This window comes from Channa argus, chromosome 13 (assembly GCF_033026475.1).
Source record: "Channa argus isolate prfri chromosome 13, Channa argus male v1.0, whole genome shotgun sequence".
Lineage (NCBI taxonomy): Eukaryota > Metazoa > Chordata > Actinopteri > Anabantiformes > Channidae > Channa > Channa argus.
Genome location: NC_090209.1, coordinates 10,316,067 through 10,336,623, shown reverse-complemented (window position 1 = coordinate 10,336,623; position 20,557 = coordinate 10,316,067). Strand labels below are relative to the sequence as shown.

The 20,557-nt window shown below is 39.8% G+C and overlaps 1 protein-coding gene across 5 annotated transcripts in view; it reads right to left on the bottom strand.

Moving 5' to 3' along the window:
* LOC137139631 (dedicator of cytokinesis protein 3-like) overlaps positions 1-20,557 on the bottom strand; it is a 46,370-nt gene that overhangs the window by 4,547 nt on the left and 21,266 nt on the right. For 2 of the 5 annotated variants that reach the window (XM_067527150.1, XM_067527146.1), the window contains exons 14-51: positions 19,422-19,547; positions 17,914-18,038; positions 17,666-17,828; positions 17,416-17,522; positions 15,781-15,952; positions 15,601-15,698; positions 15,212-15,295; positions 15,011-15,111; positions 14,837-14,918; positions 14,341-14,511; positions 13,429-13,621; positions 13,166-13,293; positions 12,887-13,033; positions 12,672-12,770; positions 12,474-12,568; positions 12,206-12,281; positions 11,945-12,045; positions 11,798-11,856; positions 11,348-11,496; positions 11,136-11,221; positions 11,003-11,029; positions 10,797-10,892; positions 10,655-10,715; positions 10,454-10,547; positions 8,079-8,227; positions 5,952-6,038; positions 5,612-5,716; positions 5,233-5,374; positions 4,817-4,983; positions 3,245-3,331; positions 2,873-3,052; positions 2,708-2,791; positions 2,492-2,608; positions 2,230-2,390; positions 1,179-1,314; positions 649-730; positions 191-306; positions 20-104 (exon numbers count right to left, since the gene is read on the bottom strand). In XM_067527150.1, the coding sequence (XP_067383251.1) occupies positions 20-104; positions 191-306; positions 649-730; positions 1,179-1,314; positions 2,230-2,390; positions 2,492-2,608; positions 2,708-2,791; positions 2,873-3,052; positions 3,245-3,331; positions 4,817-4,983; positions 5,233-5,374; positions 5,612-5,716; positions 5,952-6,038; positions 8,079-8,227; positions 10,454-10,547; positions 10,655-10,715; positions 10,797-10,892; positions 11,003-11,029; positions 11,136-11,221; positions 11,348-11,496; positions 11,798-11,856; positions 11,945-12,045; positions 12,206-12,281; positions 12,474-12,568; positions 12,672-12,770; positions 12,887-13,033; positions 13,166-13,293; positions 13,429-13,621; positions 14,341-14,511; positions 14,837-14,918; positions 15,011-15,111; positions 15,212-15,295; positions 15,601-15,698; positions 15,781-15,952; positions 17,416-17,522; positions 17,666-17,828; positions 17,914-18,038; positions 19,422-19,547 (4,338 nt within the window). The remainder of the gene's footprint in view (positions 1-19; positions 105-190; positions 307-648; positions 731-1,178; positions 1,315-2,229; positions 2,391-2,491; positions 2,609-2,707; positions 2,792-2,872; positions 3,053-3,244; positions 3,332-4,816; positions 4,984-5,232; positions 5,375-5,611; positions 5,717-5,951; positions 6,039-8,078; positions 8,228-10,453; positions 10,548-10,654; positions 10,716-10,796; positions 10,893-11,002; positions 11,030-11,135; positions 11,222-11,347; positions 11,497-11,797; positions 11,857-11,944; positions 12,046-12,205; positions 12,282-12,473; positions 12,569-12,671; positions 12,771-12,886; positions 13,034-13,165; positions 13,294-13,428; positions 13,622-14,340; positions 14,512-14,836; positions 14,919-15,010; positions 15,112-15,211; positions 15,296-15,600; positions 15,699-15,780; positions 15,953-17,415; positions 17,523-17,665; positions 17,829-17,913; positions 18,039-19,421; positions 19,548-20,557) is intronic. The other 3 variants (XM_067527149.1, XM_067527147.1, XM_067527148.1) reach the window with 3 other exon arrangements.

Genomic DNA, 20,557 nt, shown 5'->3' with positions numbered 1-20,557 from the left:
GTGAGGGTCTGTGTGTTACCTTTCTCTGGTAGGTTCATGTGAGGATCAGCACATGGCTTACAAGGGCTGACTTGCTGAAGTAAGGCACGCTGCATGTGGTTATTCTGAAAAATAAGTTAGAAATCATTAGCAATTTAGATTTTTCAAAACAACAAACTCTACAGAAAGCACAGTGCCCAGTTCTGCTCACCTGTCCATTCTCTGCCATGTTGTAGTACATGGAGTTGTTAGCTCTCTCACGATGAGATGGCAACAGTATCATCACTTCCCGGTTGTGTTTGGCCTTATCAGGCAAGGATGGAGAGCCTGGACAGAGAAAAACGATGGAAATGTATTATTTGTACTTCTGAGCACCTCACAGTTTGTAACAGAGATGTGTTACTGTTCTACATTTCAATACAACCTTGATAATATAACAAGATATTGAAATAATGGGGTCTGTAGAGGTAGAGAATTGGGTTGGGATGCAGAAGGCTCAAATCCCACTCCACCATGATACCAGGATATAAGAAAAATGGGAGGGTTGTGGCACATAAGGCATCCGGAAAAAAACCCATGCCAAATCAAGGAACAATCTGAAAGCCGTTGAATGCTTGAGGTTTGTGTATCTGCAAGTACCTCTAGGCTCTATGCAGATGTGTTACTTACCTCTGGCACTCGAGGGAGCAGAGTTGATAATCTGGGAAGAGTTGGAGCGGATTGAACTCAGGCTGGAGGAGGAGGGGCTCGGCTGCAAACCAAATACATATTTGAGATATAATAAAAACTAATTAAGCACTGATCTAGAATAGAAAATACTTTACTTTACTGTACTTTGATTTTTATGTGCCAGATGGAAATACAATGATAAAAGGTACTGTATGAGTATTACAACAGCACTAATAAAAATAGTCTTATTTACAATTTTAGGAGTACTTTGCTAAATTAACTACAGCAGACCTGCAAAGAATTCTGCCATTATGATGGACTTTGAAGGCTTTATATTTGAGTGCTGTGTGAGACTACAACCGAGCCTTTTAATCATAATCAATGTAGGATTTATTTTAGGCATGACATATTAGTATAAATCCTGAAAAGACCAGTTCCTCCAAATTCATGTGAGCTGAACTTCACATTGTGCAATTCAAGTTTACATAAATTCAGATCCATTCCTGTGTGTGTTTTATTGCAAGCCTTACCTGCATGTGTAGTGCCTCCTCAGGGTGCTCCCCAATCAGGCCATCAGTCATTATGACAAGGTTTCCTGCTTCACTGGAGGTGTGAGAAGACAGAGAGGAGGACGAGTGGCGGATCGAACCCTGCAGGTTGAGAGGGCTGCAGGACAGATTTTCAAGAGTCATTTCTCCCTTGTTCATCATTCCAGCTTACAGGTGTTTACAGTTGTTGTCAAGAAATGGTCAAATTGCACATTAAAACTATACATTGCAATGAAAAAAAGTGTTTTCTGTTCAAGCAAATTAATGTCCAGTGTGGTTCGACGTGACCGTCCACCTGTCCTGCGGTTTGCCCAATGCATGCTGTAAAAAATAACTTTAACATTTTTTTTAAATCTTTAAAAAAGTGCCAGTCATGAGTTACAATATGCATGTTTAATGCTAAAATAAATTGTAGACTTTTCAAAACCTTTTTCATCAACAAATTGAATGTAATTTCATACATGTTTCACCATCACACCAAGTATTGTGGAAAACCGGCAATGACAAGCTACAAATATTTCTTAATATCTGCTATTTTTAATGTTTCTTGCAGTGTAGTACACCAGTATAATGATATACAGATTCTGCAAATGATTTTGTAATTAACTCAATTAGTGCATCCTGCACATGGAGAAGTGTGTAAATGGAGCTAAAACATCTGACAATTAGTTGGTTAGTTAATCAAAAAAAATTAAGTTGTCAGTCGACTTAAAAATGAAATAATGATAATAACGAATAATCATTTATCATTTCTAACCAAAAATCTTTGGTGGTTTGAACTAGGAATTTCTCCCATATGGTTAAATACAATATTAAATGAAAAAACTGACTGAAGGATGGTAAAAACAAGAAAATTACATTAGTTGAGATAAACTTTTTAAGACTGGTAGATGAAATTTAAGACTTGTGTTTTAAGACCTACTAAAGCCTTTGAGTAAATTGAATTCAGTGTGTTTTTATGATTTCAAATTGCCTGATTGTAGGTGGTTAGGATTTGAACTGAGATCACTGTGTGTCTGTGTGTATGACTGACCTGTGTCTGTGTAGGAGGCGCACACTCTCAGGACTCATGTGACTATGGGAGGAGAGGATGCCTCTGGTAGAATTGACTCCTGTGCATCCTGCTGGACCGAATCGAGCCACACTAGGAACAAGCTCCTGGGACCCAACAATATACTGCTCTGAATAATTACACTGCTCACACATGAATAAAAGCATTTGCACATATTACATACTGCATTGTCTGCACACAGGTGAATGCTTTCAAACACACATTAACGTGTGTAACTACTCACATGGTGTAAACCGGTCCTCATCATGTGAAACTGATCTACAAGCTTTTTGTGAAGGGGGCGCATTTCTGGATGAACCAGCTTCTCGTGAACAGCCAGCCCCACTCCAAGAATGTGTACCTGTTATGAAAAGCGAAGAAAACAAATTGCTTTATTACCATGAGGTGGTCTGTTTAATCAGCAGTCTCTCATATGATGAACTTCAAAGCTGAGTCTGACCTGCTCCTGCATCATATCCTTTAGATGTGTGATCCGCTCTGTATCTTCTGGGTGACTGCTGATGTACTCCTTATCGAAAAAGGCCTGCAATGGAAAAGGATGAGTAAAAAAATTAGTATCTCTTACAACATGGATTGAATATTTCCATTTGCCCTACAGCAGTACCTCTTGATATCTGGCTATGCCTCCATTAACAGCAGCATCTATGACCCCATTGAGGCACATGCTGAGTGGGTTAATGTTGCCATGATGCTGCCTGTGTTGGTACTGGCTGATCAGAGTTCGCAGCTCCTGGGTCTTGTTCTCCACCACATAAATGGCATTCTCCAGAGGGCTCACCTCCACCTGCAAACATATACAAACATTCTCCTTAAGGTGCAAATAAAGAGTCTGTGTACATAGAATTTACATTAGTCCAACACTGTTGTACGATCAAATATACTCAACATCTGCTGTAAGCTTGTAAGAAACCTGCCTGGCATCCTAGCATCAAGAGGCACTATGTGAAATATAAGCTGATAGAATGAAGTTTCTCACCACTTCTCTCCTTTCCACCTCAGCCCAACGGGAGATCCCAGGCAGAGGACGGGAAAGTATCAGGGTTGTTCTCTCAATCCACAGACTCTGTTAAAACACGTAGACAAAGAGGAGAAAGTGTGAAGTTCACTGTCAACCGTATTTGTGAAGAGTGAAGAACAGAGAAATACCTTGAAAAAGTGTTTGAGAATTACATGTAGGTCAGTGCAGTAAAGAGTAAGTGTCCTGGTGTAATTTCACTCCAGATTTAGGTTACTGTGTCAGAAGAAACTACAGTATCATGTCTGGTGCATGTCTCTGAAGCCCTGCAGGATGTACTGTAGGTTTATAGCACTGTTGGATCAACTCATATTAGATACAGGCAGTGAGTAATAGTCACCTAATCTATAAGTCTACAACAGACAATTTCCTATTGTTATAATCTATTTTTTGATAAATTTCCTTTTCTATTCTATATTTTTGAAAATGGGCTATTAGTGGATTTTGGACCATTAAGCAAGTTTTCTAATTTTGTATTTAATCTATTTTTGTCTACTTGTCCTATTTCCCAATAAAATGCTATGACATAACATTATTTTGAAGTGTTAAAGACTAATGTTCAGTCAGGGTCTACAGTAAGTCACAATTACAAAAGCCAATATACAAGTGAGTCATAGTTGGATTAAGACCCAATGTTGCAATCACATTCCTTTGTTTTCAAAACAACAAACAGCAAACCACTACTTACAGACATCTAAAATACAAAGGAAGATATCTTTAAAATCCCATGTGATTGTGTTAAAAACTGTTATTTTGATTGCTCCTGCCATGACAATAATTTTTGGGCCGAGCGCATCTCGTCCATATCTGATGGGAGTTGGTGGGGTGTTCGTGTTGCCAGGCAACTGCCAATCACCTGACTGAACTGCTTCCACAAAGTGCTGGTTATTGTGTGCTTTAATGTCTCAATAAACACCTAAAGGCTACAGTAAAGATATTGTTCCCTGAATCAATCTGTGGTTGTTGCTTATTTAGTCATTAGAATTTAAGGTCAAAGAGAAATACTGAAGGGACATGAAATAGGTGGCCAAATAAATACTATAACAGGATTTGATTTTCTGAAATCACAGGCCAGTACACTGGCCCTGAATATTATATCTGATCCATATTAAATACATGAGAATGTAGATTTTGTCCCTCATCATTTACTGAAACTGATTGTTGAACACATATTTCCTGGACAGAAATAACAACAAGCAAAACCTTTTCAGTGTTCACATGGACATTTGCCTGTAAAATGAACTTGAACACTGTGAACCTCTTCTGTAGTATGTGTTGAATCTGAGCTTTTAGGGGCTTTCATGGGATTACAACCCACAAAGTTCTACTGCTTCGCTGTGGCCACCAGGGGGTGTAACGCCCACTTTCATCACCTGAAAGCCTGATTTGTTGGAAAAAATAACTGCATGAATAGTGGGCAGTTTTCAATTATTTTGATACATTTCTTAAACAAGTGTTTAATCTGAACTGAGTATTTCTGTGAAAAACTGTGGGGCAGAAATAACTGAAACTGGTACTGCTGCCCCACCGTACCCTGAACTCATTCTCGCGGTCCTTGGGCCCCTTGTGAAAAGGCCTGTCATAGTGGAAACGGCTGACATTGTTTATGCGGTAGAAGCTCTTGATCCTCTCAGGCACGCGCTCCAGCTGAGGCACATCAGAGATGTCTGACACCGGAGTCACTGCATAGATCTGCAAATCTAGAATCCCAGTGTCAAGGAAGTGACAGGAAGACAGACAGAGGGGGAGCAGGACTCATTCAAAGAAAATGCTCACAAATAATATTTCTTCTCACTGTCTGACTTCGGAAAGTCTGACTTTGTTTCTGTAATAACCTACACAAACATGGCTTTGTATAAATTGCAATGCAAAAATAAGTGGTTGATAATCAATGGAAGCAGTCACTATTGTCTTGTCTTAACACTTAAAACTGGTCTGATGTGGGATACACTGAGCATCACTCTGCAGAATGGTGTCGTCAGGTTGGTTAGGATGCTGCATTGCGATGGCTTGTGGAAATTCCCCCAACATCCTTTGCTGGAAGTCCTCGAGCCGTTCATAGTCATAACCACGACAGACAAACTCCTTGTTCTGCAGAGAAATGAAGATTATATCTGAATGCATGCTGCTGCTAGAAATGGCTGCAGAGTTACGGTTTATTATTCAGTCTCATTTTCACATTCCCATCCAAGGTTTCTGTCCTGCACAAGCTAATGTAGCTAACACTGTCTCCTGCGGAGGCTTGAAGGAACTGTGTAGCTCTCCACAACAGAAGAATCATATCTATGTCAGGACAGACAAGATAAGACTAGATTTAGAAAGTCTTACCCTGAGGAAGAAAGGAAACTTCCTGCCGTAGAAGCCCATTCGAAAGAACTCAGGTTCAATTCTCTGCTGCTCAATGATGTTGTCATAATATGCTGCTTCCATTTTCTGTCACAGAATAATAAACAATGCATAGGAGTCATGATAAATAATTATTTAATCGCACACATTAGTACATCCAATGCATTTCCTGATGAGTGTGGGCGTGCACAGGTAATTATGGCACAGTGTTATAGGTGCTTTGCACCAGATAAAAGAGGATGGTAAGAAGAGGAGGCTGAAGATCACCTTCCAGCACCACAGAGGATGCTTGTTAGATAATAACAGCAGAAACTTTACCTACCCGTATCCAGCTGAGGCTCTGATAATCATATAAAGTTTCATATTGGAAAGCCAGCTCCCGGCAGAGAGAGATTCCATATTCCCAGCACTGCAAAGACATATATAAATGAGACTCACTATGAATGGAAGACCTTAATGTATTCTTTAAAGCCAAGCAAAATCCATCATTATTGTGATAAAGTTTGGAAACTGGAGTTAATGACAATGAGATGGAGAAGTATATACAAAAAGCTAAAAGGTTTCTTTTCTTTTTCATATTTGAATCTAGGATAGAACATGCTGGGTGCTTCAATTATCGTAAAGTTGTAGATACAATCTCATGTAATTGTTTAGGCAGTAGACAGAGTTATACACAGCATACAAAAAAACATGAACAAAATTCAGTCCCATTTCTTCTGAAATGTAATGAAGTCACAACAAGTGGAAATAGTTAAGTCAAGTAAAAATTCTTAACTAAATTTAGATAAATACATAATTAGATAGATAGATTAGATACCTAATAAATGTACTTGTACCTTTGTTTGTAAAAGTCAGAGTATAAGACTCTTGTCCTACTGAGCTATATTTACTGAGGTCAGAACTAAAACTAGCAACATAATTAAAATGTATGGGATTATCGCAAAAAGCCAATCACAGGCTTTTTCTCAATTGTTTTGATTTTGTCTGTATAGTATATAAGTAAATAAACATGCATCTTTATACGTGTAAACAAATATTTGCTTTACATTGTATCAAATGCAAAATCATAAAGGCTTCTACCTTACAGCATATTGCACATTGAAAGTTACTGAATGACTGAAACATATATTTTACAATACATAAGGGCAGAACTTCGGGAAGCGAAGTCCATTGATAGTTTTATTTGTGTTAAAACTGGCCTGACCGTTGTTCTTAATGTGAAAAAGCTTCAATTCCTCCAGTTGAAGATGAACATAAAAAAATGTCTGTGCAGTGTATATACAAGTATAAATATTTTCAAAGTTTTGTTTCAACATCACTAAGTCAATGGGGTCACCATCCTGCAAGCTGCCCTTTAGATGCATTTATTTTAGTTTGTCCTGGATGAACATTAACACCGATAGCAGCAGGGGATTTTACAGGATCTGATCGGCTTCTTCTACATTGTGTTTTTTTTTTTTTCCTTAACAGAAGCGCAGCAATAAAAACAAGAGGTGACTAAAAGTTAATGAAGGAGGCCACTTTTATTTCTTTCTCAGCTGCTCCCAGAGTCCGGGGGGCATTGTCCTCTCTAAAGCACAGACATCACTCAACTAATTTAATTTTGTGGATGAATACCAGCCAGGGTGGAGTGATTCTGGGAAGCAAATCACATTAAAGCAGACATCCAAGCCTTACAAAGTTGTATTGTGATGTAAGCCATGGTACATGTCAGTATTCATATTGTGATATTCAGCATTCTCTTTAGTATATTAAACTGTCATGACACAGATTATCTACCAAAGTAATGTCAACTCTTCCGATTTGCACAGTTCTGCTGTGCTTTCAAGGCTGCAGATAGGATGCTGCTTCAGCTAACACCCCTGTGGTGGAAGGTAACTAAGTACATTTACTCTAGTGCTCAGTCAGAACTACTCAACCTGTGCTCCGTCTACAGAATGTACATTAAAGTTATACAAACATTAACAGGCAATGCAGGCAATATTAATCATAATACAATAATAACATTCTCTGCAATCATTTTCAAAACAGTTTTTACTATTTGAGTGAGTATTTTCCCACTGTCGTTGTGCTATTTGAGTAAATGATTTGGGTGCAGTGCACTAGTGACCAGACTAACTGAATAATGTAGAGTACATCAAATCAGACTTCTTAGAAATACTGTACATTTTTTACAGTATCTGGTAATGAAGATAAATTATGCTTTGGAACAGTTGCACTGCCGATTGTTATCCATCTCAAAGCTACTAAAACTGTTCCATCACTATAAAGTTAACATAGTTTTGCCTTCATTTTAATATTTTCCTGAGTTCGGTTCAGCTTAAGTGCAGACAAGTGCTGAAATGTGTCAGAAATGAATGAGCGACCTTTAACATCCACCTGAAATACTGAGTCAAAGACAGTGAAAGCAGGAGTAAAGAAGAGATAAAGCCATAAAACATTCACTTGCCTTGCCCTTGTTGAAGTAGTGGAGGATTTTACGACTAAGGTTCTCTTTGCGTTGCCACTCACTCTGACAGGGGTAGTGGAGGAAATCTCTCAGGGGCCGGTCCTCCCACTGCAGCAGCTCCCAGTACAGCAGCAGGGTAAACGCTGCCTCTGGGATGAGGGGGTACAGGTCAAAAGTCATCAGAATGAAATTGTATCCCTGGCATTTACTGCAGTGTTGTAAAGCTACAGATGTTGCACAGTTTGCATGATCTGGCCATTTTGGAGCAGATGGCATGTAACACAAAGCACAGTCAGTGACACCAAGTTGCCCAGAGCATGGTGGGTTTGTTTTAGTATACTGCTGGCCAGAGGTGCACAGAGCGTAATTGAGAGTTGAAATGAAGCCATCTACTCTCACTTTCTGTAGTTTAGAAAGACAATTCAAAAGACAATGGGTAAAATTATCCATAATTTATATCATTTGTATAATTTTTCTTGTTCTTTTTTTTGACCAGTTATACTAAATGACTGCCCTGGTCTGTCCAGTCATTAGACAGAAACAAGAGGGCACTCACAGAGAAAAATGGGATATGTAAAAGGGGCTATTGTCCCCATTTTGGTATGTAGGTGTACAGCTATGTGCAAGCTAAATGTAGTATTTTCAAATATAATGGTTAAAGTCAGAAGATTTAGAAGCTTTTCCTGGATATGAATTTGAATCTGAAAACACACTGGGTAATGAATCAATCTCCTATGAAATAATAAGTGGGCTTTGGGTAGCTGGTTGGACTAAAACAATTTGATGACATCATCTGGTGACATTTCTTCGAATACAAATGTTTTTTAGACGGACAATGATTCACAGAATACCCACATGTGCATTCACAGCCAACTCAGCAGAAGACTAAATTGTGTGTTCATTATCTTGCCAGCTGCCTCTTTTTTGTTTCAGAGAAGTGACGGTTAAGGTTAAATTCAATTAGTCATATTTGGCTACATTTACATTGACACAATAAAGCTACTGTAGCACTGCCAATAGTTTGAGTAAAGCAGGAACACTATATATATGCAGGCAAAACTGATAACCTCCACTGATTTCCTGTTTAGATGACTGAGAGTTGGGCTGTTAAGCTTAACTAAGAGGTGCCATAATCACCCTTCAAACTAAATTATTTGTATATTCTAATATTTCTTTAAATTCAAGAATTATGAGACATAAAAAGCTTGCATTTCTTCCTATGTTGACATTTAGCCTGTCTATTATGACTTCTTGTCTTATCTATTACGTTTGTCATCCATGCTTGGACATGGTACAGTCAAGGAACACTCTGCTGAGGTGGAGTTTCATCTGTTTTCATAAAATGCTGTCCTAAGACTCTGCTGAGGGCTTATTTCTATCGTCTATAGAGCATAATTGGCTGAAAAAGCCTGAGTCTCAAGCAATCACCTCTAACGTCCTTGTAAACACACATACATTTGCAGTTTCCTTGAGTAATTAACTAACCCAGATGATGCCTTGTCTGGATCTATGTGAGGTCACTGGGCAGCATGCGATAATAATAGTCATAACAGTTAAAGATAAAAATTTGTCTTTGAGGGAAGCAACAAAATTATAACTGAATTACCAAGGAGATGTCATTCAAACTCTCTGAATACACTCAAACAGTCCTTAGGGTGCCGTCAGAGCAGATTTCACCTGGCAAAGTGATTATTTCATGGTGTTGCAAACAGCAGCCAGCATGGAGCAATTGCGTAAACACAAACTGCGGGAGCTAGCGTGTCGACTCAGCAAACACCTGCTTTCCACAAAGTTATCAGTTGTGCTGATTCTGACTAACGACATTAACCTTTGTCACTGGCCTGACACTCACTACACATAAGCAGCATCCATCCTTTGTTGCTGCTTGTAGGCATAACACAAGAAAATAAACTAACAGTATTTTCTGAATGAAATTTTACCCTTCAAACTGAACTGAATCCGAGTCAAATTCACAAAACACATCAAAAGCTGGAAATCAATGTGAAACAGGGTCTTACCACACCATGTGAAAACATCCTTCCAGATAAAATAAGTTATATAACTGTGGGCCAAGGTTGTGCAGGGACTAACCGAAAGAACTGCATGACTACAACCAATTATGATTCTGCTCTGTGTGTCATGTTTTGCACTGCAGGGATAAACCTTTCTTTACAGCATCTATTCTACATCTGCTCCAAGTGCTTCTAAGGGTGAAACCAAATCAAAGGACGGAGACATCAAATGCAGAAAAATAAGGCAAAGGCTAGCCAGCTTTAATGCCAGTCCAAAATTTGCTATACTGTAGCTTGCCCTTGCCCACGTACCTAGCACAAATTCTCAGCCATAAAGCATAACAAAAAACCTATCTCTGTTACCTGTAAAGTCCTCTGCTTGGAGATGGAGGTCACACAGTTTGTGGATGTATCGGATGTACATGTCTTCCTTGTTGATCTCTGATTTATAGAAGTTCTGGGATTCAATTTAAAATAAAACAATTGCTTAAAGTTTGTTCGTTGCATAGAAATGTCCATTTATGTGTTTCAAATCCAGACTAAAAAGGCTCCAAAATGTCTCACCATAAGGTTGACGGAACCACCAATCTTCTTGTTCTCCATCTCATCTCCTTTCATGCAGTCCCTAAATATAAAAAAAAATATTCTTTCTAAGTGCGTAAAACAAACCCATAATGTTAAAATGTGGAAATTAAGATGAGTGTACCTATAGTCTAATATTCGCTCAACAAGTCTTGTGACTGATGTGACAAATGAAATTCCCGTCTCTCTCCACGTCTCCTGCTCAATCTTCTCCAGCAGACTGTATAGACAATACAGAAAATGTTATTACTAAAGATCAGGACCATAGAAAGAAAATAGATGCTAATCAAAATGCTGCTTGGCTTTCTCTGTGAAAGCATTAAACCTCACCTTGGATATGGACCAAACAGCTGGGTCCTGGGGTGCGACAGCCAAGCAACACATAAAAATATGTTAGAAGGATATCCCATGAGAGCAGGATCATTTGAATATCACTTCACACTGAACATAGGTTCATGCTTACAAAAGGCTGAAGAGCTCTCTGTGATTATCATCGCCTTTGCCATCTGACACCATGCTGTCCAGCTTGTCCATCAGCTCTGCTTCCACCTACACACACACACACACAAACACACACACACAAGATGTGGGTATGCTGTGTGACAAAAAGCTGCCCATTTGTATCACAACAACTGTCACGGCACACAATGTGTATCACAATAATATTATAATGACCTGTTTGAAGTTGCCATTTTTCCTCTGCTCCCAATCCATCATGTCATGGAAAATTGGGATCATAATATTCCGAACCTCTGTCTGAGGGACCAAGGTGACACCCAGGAAGGGTCCCATCATTCCCGGAATGAAGTGGGGCTTGTTGTCACCTGGATTGCAGAGGGATATGCACTTGAGCCATTGTTCTCTCCTCTCATAAAGATCTGACTGCAGCTTCTTTATTGTAATACAGTGTGCGTGTGTGTGTGTGTGTTTGTGCGTTTGTGTTTGCGTTTGAGTGCGTGCGTGCGTGTATGTGCGTGTGTGTTCGTTTGTGTGTGTGCGCGCGCGTGTGTGTGTGTGTGTGTGTGTGTGTGTGTGTGTGTGTGTGTGTGTGTGTGTGTGTGCTTGTGTGTGTGTACGTGTGTGTGTATTTGGAGTGACAGGGTACAAAAACAGATGATGACTCACCTAATTTTTGCCACATGCTGAAGAGCTCATATGCCATCATCACTCTCATATCTCCATGCCTACAAAAAAGGTGGACAGTTGATGGTAGAAAGTTACAAATAAATAATAGATAATCAATCGGTAGCACAGTGAGATGATATTACGTACTTGTCAAGGACTTTCTTTCTCTTAGCAGGACCAAGTGCCTCTAACTGCAGACTAGGCTGGTTGATGTAAAGCACAGTGAGACTAAAAAAGGAGTTCCACACCTGATATGCAAACAGACAAAAAAAATTAATAAATGGTTTGAAAAAATGCAACGCCAAGCAAATAACACCAGTTTCACAAATTTAGTAATGAAAAAACATGGTGTAGTGGTTTATGTTATAGTGGGTTTCCTAAATATTACCCCTGTGTTCAGACACGTACCTTGAAATCAAAATCCGCCTCTGAGAAGTTCTTGTGCAGAGCCGGAGATAGAAACTGTGTTGTCACTACAATGATACTGCAGAAAGCAAACATTACACTGTCAGCTTACAAAGGAGGTAGCTGCCAAAAATAGATGAAAGAAAAGTGCAACACAAGTGTCACCTTCAGAGAGAGATTATCTGAAGAGAGCCTGATCTAATGGTTGGCTGTATTCCCTTCCCATCTCTGGAACAAAGACTGAATGACAGAAATGGAAAAGCAGACTCACTGACTAGTTAGAAGCCTCATGACACTCCAGTCTCGGGGGAAGATAGTCAATTTCATCAGATTGCGAAACACGCAGAAGATCTTTAACAGGAACTCCTGCAGAGAAGTAAAAAGTTTATGTGATTTAAGTAGTGAGCAGGACACAGCAAAATGCCACTGTATAACCTTGCTCAGCTCTGTGGCTCAGAGAGTTTCCTACCTTCAGCTCCTCCTTGCTATGAAAATTGTTTAGAAGATGATGAAAGTGGATTTCAGTCATCTGTTGGAGCAGAGAGAGTAGGCAGGAAACATACTCCCCCTGCATAAAAGACAATAATAGACAATGTAAAACACATATATTTAGAAAGGTTAATCATCTAAAAATGATTGTCTTTTCCACTGCACATCCAAAAGGCCCACTGAGCCAAAGGTTACCGTTATCTCAGCAGTGCACTGGGGACAGCGTTGTCCTCTGGATGTCTCCACAGAGTGAGACTTGCTCATGATGGACAGCAGAGTCTGCAGCAGCACATCCAAAAGGCTTTCCACCATCATCTCAACCTCCTCCTGAACAGAAGACTCCTGACATACAAGCAGAAGGACACAGGAATTCGTAGTTAACAACAAAGCTACAGCTGCATTAGCATGATCAAATGTATAAATAGGGAAATAAGAATTTATATTGAATTTTCCCATTTAGTAAATGAACTGTACCATGGAGCTAGTCTTAATGATGGAAAATATACTGCCAAGGATTCCAGAGCAGATTAGCAGCTCCCTCTGCTGGCGCAGATGCAAGTGGATATGATGCAGAACCACTGGCAGCAAAATACTTCGAGACTCTGAGAGAAGAGTAAAAGAAAACCAAAGACAGAGTGAAATTGAACCTGTATGCACATTAGACTTACATATGAGGTTATTTTGTTATTTTCTGTAGAGAAAGACAACACTTTGTAAAACTTTTGCATTGGTCTCACCAGGGAAGAAGAAGAGCCGGCTCTCAACGGTTCGAGCAATGGACTGAAGTTTGACTACATCCATAGATTGGCCAATGTCCACTGTGCTGGGCATACTCCCCAGGGTGCCCCTAACATATTCAGCTACCTCCTGAACAGTGAACATCTGCAGCAGCTCATCAAAGATATCTGGGAAACTGTTCAAGAGTGCTGCCTGACAGGGGAAACAAACAGCACGGAGAGAGATTTTGGACATATGGTATAAAAACCTTGTTATATAAAAAAAAATCACTAAGAATACCACCAATACCAATACCTTAAAATGTTATAAAATTGCCATGACATGACACAGACTGGCCACAAATTAAAAGGCAAAACAAACAATGCCTTGATGTAGAACATAGGTCTTATTGTACAGTCATAGTATCAGTTTGTAGATATAGTCTTGAATAACCAGTTAAAATAGCCAAATCTAAACCACTCACTGCATATCAGTTACTTAAGAATACATCATCCAGTTTGAGCAGGCTGTTTGGCACAAAGCCTCTGCTGCACTGTGGCACCAACACAGGGGGGCGCTGAGACTGAGATGGACGACGGCCATGGAGCATGACCACAGAGAAGCATGCACTTGATCGCATCCCTAAACTGACCAAGAGCAAGCCAAGGATGGGGCCACAGTGGGGGCAAGCGTTTGATGCGTCAATCAAAGAATGTACAGAGTGAAACAAGTGACAAGAATGAAATGAGAAACAAGTTAACAAATAAAAATCAATCCATGAAACGTGAATGCAAACTAATAGGATGAAAAAATGAAAAAATAAAATTATAACCTTTATAAATTTATAATTTATAAAGATCAAGTAAGACTGCCAAGCAGATGACATCTTCAGAGCAGCAGACAAGAAACATTATGAGTGTCAACTATCTGACCTGCGTGAACACCAAGTTCTCTGAGCTGCGGCTGTCCAGGCTCAGGACGAAGCGAATCGACTGGAAGAGCTCTTGGATGCTCGCTCTGAACTGCTCCTCCTCCATCCCGCAGGTGGCTCTCGAGTACAGGATACGAGACTGGACAATGAACTTGAACAGGTACTCCAGAGCCTGACAGGGTTTCAGGAAAATACATGCAGTCAGCTAAGGTACACGTCATATCTTAATATCAGTTCCCTAAGAAAGAACGAGCACTGAGCACTCATTGGGTTCGGGGATAAAAACCGATACACAAAAGCAATGTTTCTAATAAGTCGACATCTCTTCACATGATCTCATTACACTGTGCACACATCAATATCTACAGATTTCTCAAAACCTTCTTTCATTAGCCCTCAAGTCTTTCTAAGTAAACCAAGTAGAAGGAGCCAGGACAGACTTGTTTTATTATGCCACTCTAAAATTGAGTCAGAAGGATGTGTGTGTGCTACTTTACCCTCATGGCCTCCTGGATGTGGTCTTGTCGAACAACCTCAGCTGAGCGGTCCATGTACCACTTCAAACATCGAATCAGCTCCCTGCAGAAGTTATGAGCCTTAATATCACACATAACTTTGCAGCTATTTAAACTGTGATTGCTGCATTGCTGCAAAAAACTAAAATGTTTTACTTGTATGCCAAAGCTCCAGCAAAGTGGTTTTGGATATAGGAGTCCATGACTGGTCTGAAGTGGTAGAAACGGCTGTCCCTGAGCAGGTTAATGATGAACACCTGAGCACACATGTTTATAATAATGTTATGCCTCATTCCTCATAATGCGTGCATAATTAAATTTATTAGTACAGTTACAGTGCATCTTTAAAATTCCTACCAGCGACTGGAAAACCAGCGGCCCATATTTATCAGTGTTGTCATCTAAAAGACAGAAGAGCGTATCCAGGACATCTCGCAAGAACTGCGAGGAAATAAGAAACAACTTTCAGCACAACCATCACATTAAAGGCTTTGATGGTAACTGAAATAGAAACAAAGGGTAGCCCCTTCATCCAAAAACACTAATTCTGAAATGATAATGTGACAGTGCTGGTTTTTACACAGAAAGAGATGTGAATACTTAAAAATGTCAACTTGCGTAGTGAATACAAAAGAAAACATAAAATCATGTGACCAATTGAAAACTATATCATCACATATAACCAATAAAATAAACACTATAACCAATTAAGTAAACAATTTTAAAAAAAATGTAAAGATGGCAACCTTGACAATCTCCTCTCCACTGATCTGACGCAGGCGACCAAGGATGTCCAACACTCTGTCTGGATGGGCCTTCCAATTCAGCAGAGCCAGAAGATCCACTGGAAACAGAACATCACACTTTTAATTATATAGATCAGGAACAGGAACGTACAATGAAGAGCACGGTAGGTGTAAGATTACCATTTTGTGTGAATTTGGTGGAGCAGAGTATCGTGGAGACCCAGAAAGTCTCTTTGGGGCTTCTCTGGAAAGGCAGGTTGGCTGGCATGTTGGGGCAGCTGTTGAAGTCTTCTTTACAGCAGGGTAGGCTCAGGTAGAGTCCCTGGTTACTGAAGGTGGCATTCTCGTCACACTGGAGACACAGGAAATCAGATAAGACCCTTTAAAATCTGGAGACGATTTGAGGTAAAATAATCCATCATCGTCAGACAGAGCTGGGACTCCAGGTAATACCTGGTCTGATTACAGTGTGCGTTGCTCTGATGGCGGACTGAGCAGTACAGTCTCTGAGAAGGTGTTCATTCCACCGGCAAACAAAAGCTACGTAACTTTAGGTAAAGTTCTGGTTACACAGTATTGTAGTGTTGCTTGCTAAGTCTCAGCAAACTATAACCTATTAAGTGTCACTAATTTAGAGGTAAATAGGGAAAGTTAAAGTGAACTAGAGCTAAAGTTGTTTCAGATTTTATACCACTTGACAGAGCACTAGAGGCCTTTGGCAGATACAAGTTGCATTATTTGGCTGGATAGGGACCATCGGTGGACAGCCATTTTCAGGTCTCTCCAGAGATGTTCAATAGGGTTTAAGTCAGGGTGTCTGTCTGGGCCAATCTAGGACATTCACAGAGTGGTTCCTAAGCTACTCCGGGTTGTCTTGGCTGTGTGCTTAGGAACGTTGTCATGTTGGAAGGTGAGTCTGAGGTCCTGGGCACTATGGAACAAGATTTCATTGAAGATATCTCTGTACTTTACTCCAATCAGCTTCTCCTCAAACCTGACCTATCTCCCTGTTGCTGAAAAGCACCCCGACAGGATGATCCTACCACCACCATGCTTCAATGTTGGGGTGGCATTAGCCAGGTAATGAGCGGTGCCTGGTTTCCTCCAGATTTAAGTTTCGAATTCAGGCCAAACAGTTCAGTCTTGGTTTCATCAGACCAGAGAATCTTGTTCCTCACAGTGCAAGAGTCCTTCAGGTCCTTTATCACAAACTCCATGTGGGCTTTCATGTGTTTTGACTGAGGAGACTTCTGTCTGAGGGGGCACCTGAGCTGAATTTCAAGTGTTGTTACAAATGGTCTGAATACTTAGGCCAATGTCATTATGGTGTACTGAATGTAGATTAATAAAAGAATGCTTGTGGCATCATTACAATATTGAAAAAAGTGAAGAAAGTCTGAAAACTTAACTACATACCTATAAAGTTTCTTTGTAAAACATGTTCTACTTAAGTATTTTGTTAACTAACTGCTATGGAGATTTCAGGCTTCAATCTGGGACAGCATAAAAACATAAAAGTTAGAGATCAAATAGGGTCCACTGCTGAGGTAGTAAAATAAAAATGTGCAGAGAGCAGCAAGCTGACTTGACACCATATCAAAAACGATCAGCTAATCACAGCTTAGCCACTTTAATTACACCATCTTTTAATTTAGATTATTGAAATATACACAGGTCAAAACTAAATGTGCACCAAAATGTGTCTTCACTAGACATCCCACCCCTCCTGTAAGGTCCTCATATCAGCTCCCTGATGCCCACAAACCATACAATACAAGAATCTGAACTGTGGATGAATATTATCACTGCTCATACCTTGTACACATACAGCTCATGACTCTCATCTGACAGTGTGGTCCCATCTTCTCTCATCAGAGGGGTGAAGGCAAATCCAAACAGTTTTTTCTCCCCTTTGTCCTTAGCTAAAAGAAAGTGCATCACAATATCGTGCATCATAATGTATAATTACACTGCACAAATCACACAGCTCTGAGCGTGATTCAGTCTGCTTTAATAAACTCATGTACTGAGGGATGACTGCCACTGAGCTGCATAACTGACTCACTGGAGCAATGTCTGAACTCGAAGCGTAGGTGGGATCCTCTGAAGCGATCTATGGGGATGGGCAGCTTGACCATCTCACTCCAGCGAGGGCTGTTGTTGTGGTACAAGACGAAAGAGCGATATTCACTTGTGTTTGACTCCCCACTGCCCAAACTGATGCAGTCCTGAGAAGAAAAGGAACATGGGAGATTGTTATCGTGACGTTTACAATTGCTCATCCATAATAACTCATGTATGTATTTGTCATACTTTGAGTGTGTCCCCATCGGCATAGAGTACGTAGAGCGTGACTTCAATGTTCTTCTGGACGCTCTTGCCACCCCTCTCAAACTCCCCCCGCTCCAGGATCAGGTACAGATCATTGCGTATGTCACCTAGGACAATTAGGACAAACTTTATTTAAATGACAATTCCACATATTTTACATGTAAACAACATTATAGAATCAAAATTCTCAACACTCCCTAGAATCAAACATTCTGGGGAGTGTTGCCCAAAACTAGAAGATAAACATTTCCCTGAAATTTCAAGACTATGAAAACAAACATGTCTCCTGCCTTTACATTGCTAATGGGTTATGATGTCCCTGCTCCTTTTGGTGTACAGCAAGATGTTCGCCACACATCACTGTTTTTGTCAATGAAAACCAACCCACTGAGATGTAATTCGCTGCAGCTAATGACTGCCTGAGCACCGTTTGTGAGGTCACAGTTTAATGGAATAAATATCAGTGACAACAGTGGAGGAAGACATTGCAGTTATTTATAAAATCAGATAATAGTTATTTATAACCGAGTCATTTCCTTGGGGACAGTTGAGTCACAGGCAGTGATATTAGGAGGTATTTCAGGCTACCTGCAAGGAGCTGGAGAGGATCATACATTTATAGTTGACAAAAAGCAGAGCTAGCTGATGAAATAAACACATACAGTATGTCTCCCTTTTTCTGTCTCTGAGTTACTTTTAAGACCTCTGCTCTTTTTAATTCGCTCAGCACCTGACCTGAATGTCAATCTCAAGAACTGAGTCTCCAAAATACCAATAGCTGAAACAGTACTCTAAGTAATAGTGCTATACTCCAATACAGTAAATGAAGTAAGAGAGGCAGAGAAGAAGAAAAACAAAAACAAAATGCTATTCTTGGTTTTCTGTGTTGTTTTTCTTTAATAAATTAAGGGTAATGTTGGCTTCTTTGGGCAAACAGTCATAAATGACGCCATGTGGGAAGTTCAGAAGGAAACTGTCTCTTTGGTGGAAGTGACAGTGACTTCTGAACATCTGAAATGACAAGAGGCCATAAAGCAAGTCAAGTTTATTTATATAACACTTTTCAACTAAATGTGTTGCATAAAACCAAAGGCATTAAGAAAAGCAAACAAACAAAAAGGGTTAAGAGCCCCTGTTTTAATCTTTAACAAATATTATCCAGTGTCTTTAACATAAAATTCAAATCTGAAAAGTAATTTTTAGCTACAGTACAGCAGTAAAAACTAAAATATTTTTCTCTGAGAGGTTGAGTAGAAAAAGAATTTTAAAATTGTACCTCAGCTCTCTGCTACATCTTTCTATTGCTGTTTCCCACATGTTTTCCAGTATGTAATGTCATCTTTCTTGCCTTATCCCTCTCTTTCTTCATGTGCATCATCTGTACCTTTATCTTTGACCCTGCCTGCTTTTAATTTTTTTAGATTCGGTAAAGAGAAAACCATCTCCACCTCTTTATCCTGCTACGTACTCCACCTCTTTTTCCTTCTCACCTGGCAGGATGACATCTGGGAAACCCAATTTGCGTGTCAGTGCCAGTGCCCTGTTGAACACAGGCTGGTTCTCTCGTCTGATCTGCTCCAGGTCACCCCGCAACAGCTGGAGTGAAATTATGAGGCCTGGGGAGGGAGGAGGGGGGGCAGTGGGCGGTGGGTATATGTGTATGTAAATGGAAGGAAAGGGCACATGAGGGGGTCCATATTTGTTGCAGAGAAATAGAATTTAAGAATAGAAAGCAAAGGGACAAAAAAACAAGGACAGAAGAAGGGAGGGATAAAGGGGTTTTAAAGGGACATTAGTCACAATGTGGAGGAGGAGAAGACAGAAGACATAAGAGTGGATGGAGAGATGTGATCACAGCCAGGGAGAACAGAGGGAGGGAGGAGAAATGGTGTTGTGGAATTACATAAAGTAGCAACTGAAAATATGGGTACCCACAAATCTCGTGACAGATTTTGCTGAGGCATGAGTCATAGTTTAAACTTTGAGTTGCTCATGAAAAAAGAAGTTAACGGTGAATTGTTCAGCCTCAGTAAGTCCAAGTGTTACATTTCTGCACAGCAAGAGTGTTTTATACAAAATACACATAATGACCTGCAGTATCTTTTCAGAGGAGGTAGCCCATGGGCTGAGCTGGTTTAAAATAGTGAGAATTAGCAGTGGGAAATGTGTAATACAATGTAATAAAAAGACATTTTAATTGACTTTGATAAATATCACAATATAATGTACTACCAAATCTAAAATTATGAGGAACAAAATGACTTTACCAGTGCTGCCAACTCATTTCCCACAATATCAGCAATAACTTTATATAACAATCTAAAATTATCAGTTCCCACATATTACAATAAAATCTATATTCTCAGTTACCTTTAAGCAGGTTCTTAAAATAATCCACACACACTGTGCACTGCTTTCTGTGGAGCTACTTCCTGCCAAGGAAGCAGCTACTATAAAAACTGATGACAGTGTGTTATGTGGGTTATCTAGAGGAACCGGGACACTGATTCTAGAAAGAGATCCTGAAATTTTAAATAGAATCTTTCAGTGCTTTGAGAACCACAAACGTTATTCTTTGAGTTGTTTTGTCTCCACATTCTCACAAAAGAAAAGCAGATTTCAAATC